The 13930-nt window shown below is 46.2% G+C and overlaps 1 protein-coding gene across 5 annotated transcripts in view; it reads left to right on the top strand.

Moving 5' to 3' along the window:
- The first annotated feature begins 9676 nt into the window (after nt 1-9676).
- CADPS2 (calcium dependent secretion activator 2) overlaps nt 9677-13930 on the top strand; it is a 605828-nt gene continuing 601574 nt past the window's right edge. For all 5 annotated transcript variants that reach the window (XM_044280279.1, XM_044280275.1, XM_044280277.1 and 2 more), the window contains exon 1: nt 9677-10102. In XM_044280279.1, the coding sequence (XP_044136214.1) occupies nt 9779-10102 (324 nt within the window). In that variant the 5' untranslated portion in view covers nt 9677-9778. The remainder of the gene's footprint in view (nt 10103-13930) is intronic.

Raw genomic sequence — 13930 nt, forward strand, 5'->3', positions numbered from 1 at the left:
AGGGGTGCTTTAAGAGTGGGGGCATTGGAGGGTATCTGGAGCTGTGGCACTTATGGGCATGCACCTAAAGCAGATGCATTGAGGGGACCTAGGGCAGAGTCCCCCCAATGCCACTCTGAACTCTACAGAGAGCAGCACACATTCATAGATCTGTGTCTGCTATAAACAAATCCCCTATTTCCCCCTTACAGTCTCCTACAGCTCACTACTGTCACAAACCTGAGAAATCAGCCCAGCACCCCAGAGGAGTCCTTCTCTCCAGCAGCCACAGTTTCCTGACAGCAGGGAGGGCAGGAGGAGGCAGACACCTTCTCTGCTCCTTCATAGCCAGCAGCCCCAGTAGTCTAGAAGATACTGCGGGGCCTCCTGTACAACGTACACCAGTAGGAGTCTGCATCACTGTGCGATACTGCCACCTAGTGGTTACAATAATTATCTCTCCTGAGAAAGGAGAAATAATTACTTCTCCATCTTATCTCGGGTGCAGGAGACTGGGGGCCCACCGAGTAATCCCCCGCCTCCCGGTGGGCCAGTCCGAGCCTGCCTTTAACTATCCTGTTGTAACGCCCCCCCTGCTCCCAATTTACAATTGTGTAGTGAGGGGGCCATCAATAAGCATAAGAACAGTAGGGTCTGCTGACATTAGCACATTGCTAAGGTCAGACAGTTTAATAGGGTTAAACCCTTTAAGTGTGCTCATATAAAACAATCAGTTTGCATAGGATGTAGCCTGATTCTAGCGATGAACACGTTATCAGAAAGTCTTTATATCTAACTGCATATGTGAAATGGGCCTTTTCTTAGAACTGTGGATAATCTGGCAGAGGAGGAAATACGTGAAGAATATGGCGATTCAATGCAGATAGAGGAAGGTGCTACTATTGCTGCTGTTGAAGAATCAGCGCAAGTTACGGCATCATCTCCTGAGACCATTGTCACTCCAGTTGTCAAACAGAGAACACTCAGGAAAATACAAGACGGCGGGCAAGACGTAGGGCACGGAATCAGCCTGTGTCTGGTCAAGAGAATCGGGATATGATAGAGTCTCGTGTCCTAGATTATTTTAACAGAGACAACAGCGATGATCCTGAAGTTATTATATTCAAAGGATTGGCACAATAATTCAAAAATGTACCTAAAGAGAGGCATAATCGGTGTGTATTAGCAATTTCTTCTCTCATTAATGTTTATTCTGGACCAAACGAGCCCATTGAATTGGTCAAATCTATCGATCAAGCCAAACATAGATTGATGATATAGGCATCAGGGCAAAATTAGAGTGGGTCACAAATGTCCCACATGCATACAAGACTGCCACAAGTGTATTCTACTCAGTATGGTCCAGATCTTGGTCAAGGTCATTTTCAACAAACATATAATGGGCCAGATTTATCATGACTCTGACAGCTCACTCCACTTTCACATATGGCTAAAGTCAGTTTTAGCCAAGTCAGATTTATGATCGTCCCTTTAAGACTGTAATAAATGTGGTTTCACGGTAGCAGTTTATCCGTCAGTAAGCAGCTTTACGAAAAAGTTGCACGTTTTTATGAAAAAGTCGCAAGTTTTATTAAAAAGTCTCATAAGATAAGCATGGTCCTCACTGGAGTGAAATTGCGACTTTTTTAATAGTCCCATTAGTAAATCTGTCTAGAGATTCATTTACATAAGAAAACACGCCCACTTTCAGAAAACTGGCGAGCATAGTGCAGAGCAGAAAAAAGTCGCAAATTTGTGCGCAGTTTTAGCGTTTGGGACTTTTTCACTCCATTATTCTGACCTGAGCTAATGATAAATCTGGCCCATTATCCTGCGACACCGGGGCCATCGTCCGAGGAGATGCACTCTTCCCAACCACATGGTCCTTTCACAAGGGATCTTTTTGATCTTTAAAGGGAACCTGTCATGTGGATATTTGATTATAATCTAACTAATTATATACAATCATTAACTACTAAAAAGTACCTTAGATGTATTCACTTACTGGTGTGACAGATGGTTACCTCATAATATACACACAAAGATGCCGCATGCTAATGAGCTGATTTGAGTCCAGCGTGATGTCATTGAGTCCAGCGTATATTTAATTCAGAGCTATAGCCACTCCCCTGCCCGCCTGCTGCTGATTCATATGGAAAAAAACTGTCATTCAGCAGCAGATGGGCGGGGAGAGACAGGAGCTCATGAATATTCAGGACTTATCATTATCAGCTGGAGCGTTTCAATACAAGATATTGGCTAATTGACTGGGTCAATTAAAGAAAGTGACCCAGCATTTTGCTAAGAGAATCAGTCACTTATTTATGTTGCCCTTAGTTAGGACACTATCAAACTGGTGACAGGTTCCCTTTAAATGTTGACCCCAGGGTTGTGTTACGAAACTCTTTTACCCCGCTACAACCTGTTAAGAGCATTTACATTGTCATCTAATGTAATTTTACATCACATCCTCACAAATGTGCATTGAAAGCCTTGTTAAATGTGTATTGCTGTAATTTCCATGTTCACCAGCAGGTGGCAGCAATGTGTTAGCAGGGACTTAAGTCAGTTTAGTGTTTCTAGGTTTCTAGACTGGAATAGTTCATTCCAGTTTAGCTCCCCTCTCTGTGAGCAGAAGTGGACTACGCCCATATCCTGCCTCATGGGGAGGGAAGGAAGTTAGAGTCAGTGTGCCAGCCACCCCTGCTAGGAGAAGGCTGTGTGTGTAGGAGCTCCCAAATATAGGGATCCAGAGCCAGGATCTTGTCTCGGCTGAGACATTGATCATCATCTCCAGCCTCAGCCTTGCAGCCTCAGCTGGAAGAAGCAAGCAGAAAGTTACAGACAACTCCAGTTCCAAGAAGAACCATACCCTGTGAAGATAGTTGTGAGTACCAATCAGAGACTCAGGAGAAGCAATATGCCTCCTCAGCTAGTCAGTCCCCAGACAGCAGAAGATAGAAAGCGCAGAAGCCAAATTCCTGCCACATTTTAGAGCTACAAAGCAGACGTCCTTTCCTGCAAAGCTCCAGGTACATGATAGAGCAGAAGATAAATTCCTGCCACACATTGCCAATACCTGCTGGGACCAAAGACTAATGCTGTATCTTGCTTGGATGAAAGCTACAGCCAGTAAAGACAAGTTTGAACTTTTCAAGGTCTGGATCTCAAGTACTGCTGCAAATTCCTCTATTACTCCTACTAGCACCACACTCATTTTATTGCAAGTGAGCCAAGATCCAGGGATCCCGCCGTACCCAGGTAGGAGACACCGTTGACACCATTACCACTACCATATAGAGACATTACAGAGACATTACACCACTCTGGCATTCCTAACCTGGTACATGAGTTACAACATCCTTAAAAGGCCCTGCGACAGTACCCTACGCACGCTGCAATTGGCGTCACAAACAAAACTATAAACTATCACCTACACCTGACCCAGCCATTGCATTTTTGGCGTCAGAGTGCATACCCCGGTCCAGCTCACCGCACATGCGAAATGTAATCAAATACAGTGTTGTAATGTAAAATTACAGTGATCAGGAGTTCTTCCTCACAGTCACGAAAGCTGCTGCCAACCATTTTCTCCAGTCTCAGGAAACTTCTAGCAGCTTAAGAAATGTAGCAAAAGAGAGCCACTCCTGTATTGTGCGCGCAATATACGCATATTACATTGCTGATTTTCGCAATCAAGAAAATAATGACTGGAGATCACGAATTCTAGAATTTGCAAATTCATGGCGAATAATAGGCCAAGAATTTGCGAAGTATCGCGAAAACGAATATTGCCTATGCTGCTCATCACTATCATAGAGATAGCCCAAAGTCAAACGATTAGTTGCTACAGTGGATCCACACTCATTGCCCATAGAATTCATCAAGCCAGACACAGAAGCAGGTCCAAAAAAAAGCAAAAAAGGTGCAAATCTTTCCATTAATTTTATTCTGTAGGTTATACTCCTGGTTTTGGCTTACAAATGCTGATATAAAACACTGATCAAATACTGACCTTGTGAAAGTGGCTTACAAAGAATAAAACTAGCTGTAAAGATGCATTTCTGCCTTTTTAATCTAAGTAATGATTTATACTTTTCTGCATTGTACACAAAAAAGAAAGAATTGAGAGCGATTTCAACATTCCATTTACATCTTCAATACAATAGAGAATAACTTTTATCATTCTGAGTAGCAGTTCTGTAGCTGTATACCATCCTTATAAAATTTTAAAGTTAAAGGGAACCGGTCACCGGGATTTTGTGTATAGAGCTGAGGACATGGGTTGCTAGATGGCCACTAGCACATCCACAATATCCAGTCCCCATAGCTCTGTGTGCTTTTATTGTGTAAAAAAACTAATTTGATACATATGCAAATTAACCTGAGATGAGTCCTGTATGTGAGAGGAGTCAGGGACAGGACTCATCTCAGGTTAATTTGCATATGTATCAAATCGGTTTTTTTTTACACAATAAAAGCACACAGAGCTTTGGGGAATGGGTATTGCGGATGTGCTAATAGCCATCTAGCAACCCATGTTTTCAGCTCTATACACAAAATCCCGGTGACAGGTTCCCTTTAAGTTCTTTATCCTTTTAGAGATTGAATAGAAACGTGACCTTTCAAGGATCTTCTGTTTTTGGGTTTCATCTATTTTACTGTTAGGGTGTCTTCACACGTGACAGACTTTGTTGCAGAAATTTTGGCAACTGAGAATCAGTTCCATTCACCTAAATGGGTTGTTTAGGCGGCAAGCACATGGATTTCTGCAAGTTTAATCCAGTGAATGAAAAGTGATTTTCAGTCACAGAAATGTCTGCAAACATCTGCCAGGTGTGAAGGCTCCCTTAAAGGCAAACAGCTGATTTGCCAGATGAATGGCCATCCATATAACACAAGACCGTTTCAAATCTGCCAGAATGGCTCTCCAGTCTGGCTCATTGAGGGGGTACCTCAGGATAGGTCTTCAATATAGGATCGGTAGCGGTCTGGCACCCACAAGCGATGGTAGGGGCCCAGTTCCCCAACACATGCTATGTCACAGAGCAGGAGGGGTTAAGAGTTTTTACAGAGCAAGTTGTGTAAAACTTGAATGCAGGCCTATTAGTACAACACAAGAATCATAAACCTTCTATAGGCAGCTGCAGATACATTATATCAAGAAAAGTATTTAGGCACAATCATTGATCATTGAATCAAGGTGTTTCATTTAGTCCCATTGCCACAGGTGTATAAAATCCAGCACCTAACCATACAGTCTGCATGCATTCTAAAGAACTCATTGCATTCCACTGAAATGTTTGGTGGAGGGATAATGCCATGGGGATGTTTTTCAGGGGATGGTCTGGGCTCCTTGGTTCCAGTGAAGGGAAATCTTATTGCTTCAGCATATCAAGACATACTTGTATTTCAGACAAATTTGGAAAATGGTATGCTTCTAACTTTGTAGGACTGTGCCCCAGTGCACAAAGTAAGGTCCATAAAGGAATGGTTGGGTGAGTTGGTGGGGAAGAACTTGACTGGCACACACAGAGCCCTGACCTTAACCCCATCAAACACCTTTGTTATGAACTAGAACAGACATTGTGAGCCAGGCCTTCTGGTCCAACATCAGACACTCTTCTGGGTGAATGGACAGTCACACTCCAAAATCTTGTAGAAAGCATTCCTGGAAAAGTATACCTTGCAAAGGGGAGACCAACTTCATATTAAAGGGGTTATCCAATTTAAAGAAACTTCCCTTCCCCACATGTGCCGGGCCCCTCACCGGTAATATACTTATTAATGGTGCTTCTCCCTGCAAACGGATGAAAACATCCGGTGTCGGGGGGAGCAGCCAATGGCAGGTGGCGATGGGGACGAGCCTCCCAAGTGGCGATGCAAGGACCGGGATAAGTATATTATCGGTGAGGGGCCTGGCACATGTGTGTGTGTGTGTAGGGGGGGTTTTCTTGAAATTGGATAACACCTTTAATGCCTATGGATTTAAAATGGGATGTCAAAAAAGCTCCTGTAGGTATACTATGTAGATGTCCCAATATTTTGCAATTGTGCCCGTATGTGTTCTAAGATCACCAGAAATGTGCTGTCTAAAGGTCCATTCACACATCTGTATGTGTTTTGCGGATCCACGGATCCGCAAAACACGGACACCGGCAATGTGCGTTCCGCATTTTGCGGACCGCACATCGCCGGCACTATAATCGAAAATGCCTACTCTTGCGGACAAGACATGTTCTATTTTTTTCGGGAACGGAATTGCGTACCTGGAAGTGCGGATCCGCATTTCCGGATCTTGACAGCACATAGTGTGGCCCCATAAAAATGAATGGGTCCGCAATTCAGTTCGCAAAATGCAGAACAGAATTGCGGACGTGTGAATGGAGCCTAACCTGCATAAAAAGCAGCGTATTCTGCCACTTAAAACAGGCGTTTTACCCGGCATAATATTCCAGACGCTACCAATAGTGTCTCATTTTTTTCCATGGAAATATGCATACTAGTGAATATGGGTAGATATTTTTACGCATCTACCCGTATTTTAAAAAATGCTTCAGAAGTGACGTCACTTCTGTGAAGTGTTTTGACAACGCATTCCCTACTGAATTGAATGGAAAGGGTATGTGTGTTTGGGGTGTACGCCTGTTCTCAGAGACATACTGGCTTCTGGCCTGCCACTGGTTTGTCAGCACACGCATTGTCATGCGAACATAGCTTCATTGCTTGATCCTCACACTTTCAGTGTAGATGTTTCGTGAGTGCAGAGGTCTCTGAACATTTCTAGAGAGTGAACATGTGAAAGAACATTCTGGAACATATTACCTGCAAATGTATAAGGACGGCTAACACTTGGCTGTAATTCTAAATGATGTCTGTTTAAAAAGCTGCTAATTGACTTAGAGCATAGCCGCCATCCAACAGGTGGTGCTAGAGGTACACTTTTCTTTTCTTTTTAGGAAGTAGAGCTAATTTGCATGTATTTTATCCAATTCTTGTAATGATGGTGCAGCAAATGTAACTTTCAGGTACTTAGGTATTGACGGCGTCTCCTGAGGATAGGTCATCAATATCAGATTCGTTGGCATCCACTGATTAGCTGTTTGGAGCAGCCAAATCGATTGAATAGACGGAACCAGAACTCAGTTCTCTGTGTGGTGGCTGTACTGGGGCACTGTAACTGAGTTTGCATTCAAGTGACTGTGAGCTGAGCTACAGAATGCCGTCACAGGAAACTACACAGTGGACAGAGCCCGCCATCAAGGCTGTAGCGAGTGGGAGCAGCCCGGGCAGTGCCCTGGGCGCGGGGAGGGGAGCGTCCGTTGGTCATTTCGGGGTTTATTTCCATGGTGAAGCAGGAAGCCGTCCACTCCCTCCTTCACTGTTCCGCTAGTCTCTGGCGCTCTGGCAATGTGTGTTGGTCGTGCTGCTGCAGGGAGCGCAGGATGGATGTGCAACGGGTATTTTTTATTTATTTTTTCCCAAGGAGCTGGAGAGGGCACCAGGGGCCAAAGGGGAGCACAAAGAGGACATAACTACAGTAAGGGGACATAAAGGTATTACTACTGAAAATGGAGCACAATAGTAGGCATAACTACTGTGAAGGAGCACAAAGATGGGCACAACTACTGTGAAGGGGCCACAAGGTGGGCATAACTACTGGGAAGGGGCTCAAAGGTGGACATACCTACTGGGAAGGGGAACCAAGGTGGGTATAACTACTGTGAAGGTGTAACAAGGTGGGCATAACGGCTGTGAGAGGGCACAAAGGTGTGCATAACTACTGCAAAGGGACACAAAGTTGGAGTAACTTTTGTGAAGAGGTGGGCATAATTACTGTAAAGGGGCACCAAGGTGCACATGACTACTGTGAAGGGGCACGAAGGTGCACATAACTACTGTGAAGGCACCACAAGGTAGGCATAACTACTGTAAATGGGCCAAAAGGTGGGCATAACTACTGTAAAGAGGCCACAAGGTGGGTATAACTACTGTGATAGGGCCACAAGGTGGGCATAACTACTGTGATAGGGCCACAAGGTGGGCATAACTACTGTGAAGGGGCACAAAGGTGGGCATAACCACTGTAAAGGGGCCACAAGCTGGGCATAACTACTGTAAAGAGGCCACAAGGTGGGTATAACTACTGTGATAGGGCCACAAGGTGGGCATAACTACTGTGAAGGGGCACAAAGGTGGGCATAACTACTGCAAAGGGGCCACAAGGTGGGTATAACTACTGTAAAGAGGCCACAAGGTGGGTATAACTACTGTGAATGTGGACATAACTACTGTGTCGGGGTACTGACTGTGTACAATGTAGATATTACTACTAGAGATGAGCAAATTTCATATTTTGAAATTCGTTCACGCTTCGTTTGGTGGTAAAAGCATAATTGTATTATGGATTCCGTTACCACGGACCATAACGCAATTCTATGATGGAGACAGATCCATCTCGTTTCCGTTATGCAGGGAAGTCCTCTCCTGCATAAAAAAAACGGGACGGATCCATTTTGCAGCCCATAGACTTCTATTATGACGGAATAAATAACGGAATGCCTCTAAAGGCATTCCATCATAGAATTGCGTTATGGTCCGTGGTAACGGAATCCATAATGCAATTCTGCTTTTACCAGTAAACAAATCGCAAATGAATTTCATAAGCGGAAACTCGCTCATCTCTAATTACTACGATGAGGGAGCATAATGTGAACATTAGTACTGTGAGGGGGCAGAATGTAGGCATTAGTACTGTGAGGGGGCAGAATGTAGGCATTAGTACTGTGAGGGGGCAGAATGTAGGCATTAGTACTGTGAGGGGGCAGAATGTAGGCATTAGTACTGTGAGGGGGCAGAATGTAGGCATTAGTACTGTGAGGGGGCAGAATGTAGGCATTAGTACTGTGAGGGGGCAGAATGTAGGCATTAGTACTGTGGTAGCACTAAGGGGAAATGCCCTAGATTACCCTGTTATACTGTACATTGCAACGGCTATGTCTTACAGGCCAGCACAGCGCCCCCGGCTGCAGTTACCAACCCTTCCTTATGTGCTCATTCTTTTTCTCTATCACCACAGGACCTAGTTCTGCATCAGTGGACATCACACCAGCGACACCCTGGATGAGGAAGAACCATCCAGGGACCTTATGAGACATTTGCCCAGATGCTTGTGCTGATGGGACCTTATGAGACATTTGCCCAGATGCTTGCGCTGATGGGACCTTATGAGACATTTGCCCAGATGCTTGCGCTGACGGGACCTTATGAGACATTTGCCCAGATGCTTGCGCTGATGGGACCTTATGAGACATTTGCCCAGATGCTTGCACTGACGGGACCTTATGAGACATTTGCCCAGATGCTTGCGCTGATGGGACCTTATGAGACATTTGCCCAGATGCTTGCACTGACGGCACCTTATGAGACATTTGCCCAGATGCTTGAGCTGACTGGACGTTAGGAGACATGTCCTCCCGTTTATACACAGGCAGAAGGTGAGGTTCCAGCCATAGGGCTGCTGTGTGCAGTGTGTGGGCTCAGCCTCCTCCTCCAGCATAGCCTCTCACAGCCGCGCAACAAGTGCACCCGCAGCTCCCTCACTAAACTTGTGAGGAGAAGCCGCGCTGCCCCCCACACGAGGCGGGAGCCCGAGCCGCGGCCACGCCCCCATCCCTGTGGAAACAGTCTTCTGGAACTCAACGTGTCCGGAAAGGTGTGCGCTCCGGGGACAGCGCGGGCACCTGAAAGCGAAAGGGGAAGTAGTGAGCGCGGAGGAGCTGTCGGCACCGGCTGCAGGATGTTGGATCCGTCTTCCAGCGAGGAAGAGTCGGACGAGTTGCTGGAGGAGGAGAGGAGAGACGTGCTGGTGGTCTCTGCTCCTCACCGGACTGTGCATGCTGCCCCCCGAGATGCCAGAGACGCTGCTGCCCGCTCCACCCTGGCCAGACCTGCCAGCCCCAGCCCGTCCATCAGCAGTGAGGGCAGAGAAGAGCAGGAGCGGGCGCAGAGGGAGGAGAGGGAGCGCAGGAGCCGCTTGCAGCTCTATGTCTTCGTTATGAGGTGCATTGCTTACCCGTTCAATGCCAAGCAGCCCACGGACATGACCAGGAGGCAGCAGAAGGTGAGCCCCGTCTGGTGGAGGGCAGCTGGCATGTGCTGGGGATGGAGGAGCAGCTGTGTATAGCTATAGGACTATGGCTGAAGGGCACAGCATCAACAGTATGCCACACACCTTCTCATGCCATCCCATGACATGTGAGCTATTGCCATGTGGGGCACTTGTGGGTGGGTGCATGTGCTGGCAGCGGTGTATACCAGTGAAGCTGGAGGGGGTTTGTGGCACCGCAGTTCTGTTTGGGTAGATGGTACTTGTTGCCACATTGAGCTGTCACCCATTTATGCCCTTGAGAATAACGCATTCTGATTCACCAGTACCATGCCACCTCTTCTCCTGACCCCTATGTAATGAAATTGGCGCAGGGTGAAGTAAAATACGCAGATGCATTTCACGCTAGTGTCTTCACCCAAATATGTGACCCAATATTGGGTGTTTCATGTATGGCGGTGTTCACACTGGTCACTGGCATAGACGGCCTTGCGGATTGTGTTACGGTACCCGCATAATGAGATTCGCCACGTTACGTATTCTGTAGAGGCAGAAATTGACCTGCCGTGTGGATTCTTAAAGCCGCAGCATGATGGTTATTTCTGCGATTCCACAATTTGCGTAGAGTGGTTTACCCCATAGACTTCGATGGAATTGTTTAAACAGAAAATCTGCACCAAAAACTGCATAAAAATGCGCAATAAATAGTGTGGATTTATGTGCATTTCTTACATATTTTTATATGGGTTTCATGTAGATTTTCTGTATGTAATCCGCATCGTGAGGTAGCCCGAGTGAGAATTCAGCAGATTGTCGCAATGGCTAATGACCAGGCACTGAGGAGGCCAGCTGTCGGCTAAGGGGTCTTTCACACGACCGTTTTTTTTTTTTTCTGTTTATGGGCCGTTTTTTGCGTTCCATATAGGGTCCATATACGGAACCATTCATTTCGTTTTTCTGTTCCGTTGAACGATAGAACATGTCCTATTATTGCTCGCAAATCATGTTCCGTGGCTCCATTCAAGTCAATGGGTCCGCAAAAAAAAAAAAAAATAACCATCAGTATGTCTTCCGTATCCGTTCCGTTTTTGCGGAACGATCTATTGAAAATTTTATGCGCAGCCCAATTTTTTTCTATGTAATTACTGTTTACTGTATATGCCAAACGGAAACAAAAAACTGAACAACAGATCTGTGAAAAACGGACCACAAAGTGCTGAAAAAGCCATCCGGTCGTGTGAAAAAGAGGGGATTTATCGTTCATACACCAGTCTTCATCTGAAATTCCTACATTTATTAAAAAGCGTGCACTTCTTAATAAAAATTGTTCACTTTGGAACTGCCCAGAAATTAGAAAATGAAATTGCCTGCTATAGCGGGCGTAGATTTGTGCCAAAATGTACAATTTTCCCGGCCGTCTCCTCCTCCCTGTACCGATGGTTTCGGTTTACATACCAGAACAGGGGGCACAGCGGGGGGAACGGAGTGGCGCATAGAAAACATATTAAAGGGTTTCTACCACTTAGGCGTCACATATTTGGCTGTCAGACACTAGCGATCCGCTAGTGTCTGCTCTGGCCAACCATCCTAATATAATTGCTTTTGGGACGGTGGTTTGGCTAAAAAAACTACTTTTATTAATATGCTAATGAGCCTCTTGGTGCTATGGGGGCGTCATTAGCACCTAGAGGCTCCGTCTACCTTCAGAAACTGCCGCCCCCAGCGCGTCCCTCCAGCCCGCCCATCTCCTCCTGAATGCGATCCTCGTATGTATTCTGCGCATGCGCAGTAAATGTCTGACAGCTCCCCTGCTCAGACATCTCCACTGCGCCTGTTCCTCGGAGCACTATGGCGTCATCGCGCAGGCGCAGTGGAGATGTCTGAGCAAGGAAGCGGTCAGACATTCACTGCGCATGCGCAGAATACATACGAGGATCGCATTCAGGAGGAGATGGGCGGGCTGGAGGGACGCGCTCGGCGGCGGCAGTTTCGGAAGGTAGACGGAGCCTCTAGGTGCTAATGACGCCCCCATAGCACCTAGAGGCTCATTAGCATATTAATAAAAGTAGTTTTTTTAGCCAAACCACCGTCCCAAAAGCAATTATATTAGGATGGTTGGGCAGAGCAGACACTAGCGGATCGCTAGTGTCTGACAGCCAAATATGTGACGCCTAAGTGGTAGAAACCCTTTAAGCGCTGTAACATGACTTCACTATGCCCTACACAACCCGCTAGTTATATGATAATGTCCGGACTGGTGACGCGAGCAAGTTTTCCGTCCGGGTGCGATGTGTAAAGTGAACGCATAGCACCCGCACTGAATCCTGACCCATTAATTTCAATGGGTCTGTGTTAATGAGCGTTTTTCACGCATAATCTCTCCATTCAGAATTTTTTTTAATTTTTTTTTTCATGCGGAAGTGAATGTGGCTTCTGTGAAAAACGGAAGGCCTCCGGATGCGATGTATTTTTTACTGATGGTTGCTAGGAGATGTAGATTGTTATTCTTAAGGTTTTTCTGTGTGTGTGTGTAAAAAAATAAATAAAAATTATTGCATCCGCGCAGAAAAAAATGCACACACTGGACGCAATCTCAGACAAAACTGATCAAACTTGCTGCAAAACCATCCGTTTTCTCCTGAAGAATCCTGACACAATCCGCTCTTCTGAAAGGGGCCTTAGGGAATGGCCCGGCACCATGGCTCGCCACACACATTTCTGGTAAAATTTTGCTGGCTTAACCACACGGGGCCAATGGTGCAGTTAGGATGTATCCAAAAAGTTTTAGACCATGCCCACTTTTCCAATCTTTAGCAATAATCAACTTTTTTTTTTTTTGCACAATTTGCTACATAATGTGATTCCTGTGTAACTTTGGCCTCATGCACACGGCCGTTTTGGCGGCTCGGATACGGACCGAGTCACTTCAATGGGGCTGCAAAAAATATAACGTGTGCTATTCTTGTCTGCGCTTTGCGGACAAGAATAGACATTTATATTGAAGGCTGTCTGTGCCATTCCGCAAATTGCGGAACGTGCACGGACGCCATCCGTGTTTTGCGGATACGCGATTTGCGGACTGCAAAACGCACCACGGTCGTGTGCATGAGGCCTTTATAAGCATATCAGTCCCCCACCCCCTATTTTTTGCCTTTGATCTGGCTCTGTAGTCTGGCGTGCTGTGATGGAGCCATGTTGCGGTCGAGTACAAGCTGCAGACTGCATACATTTCACCTGTACCCATTAGACTGCTGCGCTTTAGCCATGCATTTCTCGGATGTGCGTCATACTACAGCCCCCGAGACAACATGACCAGATTTTGCAGATCCGTGTGACCATTCTTCAAATGATAGAACGTATCCTAATCTTGTCCATGTTGTGGATGAGAATAGTATTTTCTATTGAAACGCACAGAAGGTATGTATTTTATGGATCTGTTTTTTTTTTTTTTTTTTGTGGAGCGCTATACAGGCGCGGTCGTGTACATGAGGCTTTAGTCTCCATTCACACGTCCAGAAATGGGTCCGCATCCGTTCCTGCGCGATCATCAACCTTCTGAGGGCAACAGCCTCAAAAGTCTCACTGGGCATGCGCCGAGCCCAGTGATGTGACCTGAGCGCTGTTGCCCTCATGACGTTGATGATCGCGCAGGCCGCAGGCGGTACTGCACCTGCACGAGTTTTCTGGCCGCAGACAGGAAGAAGGACGGGGCATTTCTATAAGGTGGACTATAACGTGGGGAGGAGGCGGAACCGTTTGCCGGGCTGTGGGAGGTTATTTGATCAGGAGGCGTTCTTGGGCACTGCAGGGGGGCGTCACTGGGCACCGGAGAGTGAAAAAAAA

This window comes from Bufo gargarizans, chromosome 2 (genome assembly GCF_014858855.1).
Source record: "Bufo gargarizans isolate SCDJY-AF-19 chromosome 2, ASM1485885v1, whole genome shotgun sequence".
NCBI classification, from domain to species: Eukaryota; Metazoa; Chordata; class Amphibia; order Anura; family Bufonidae; genus Bufo; species Bufo gargarizans.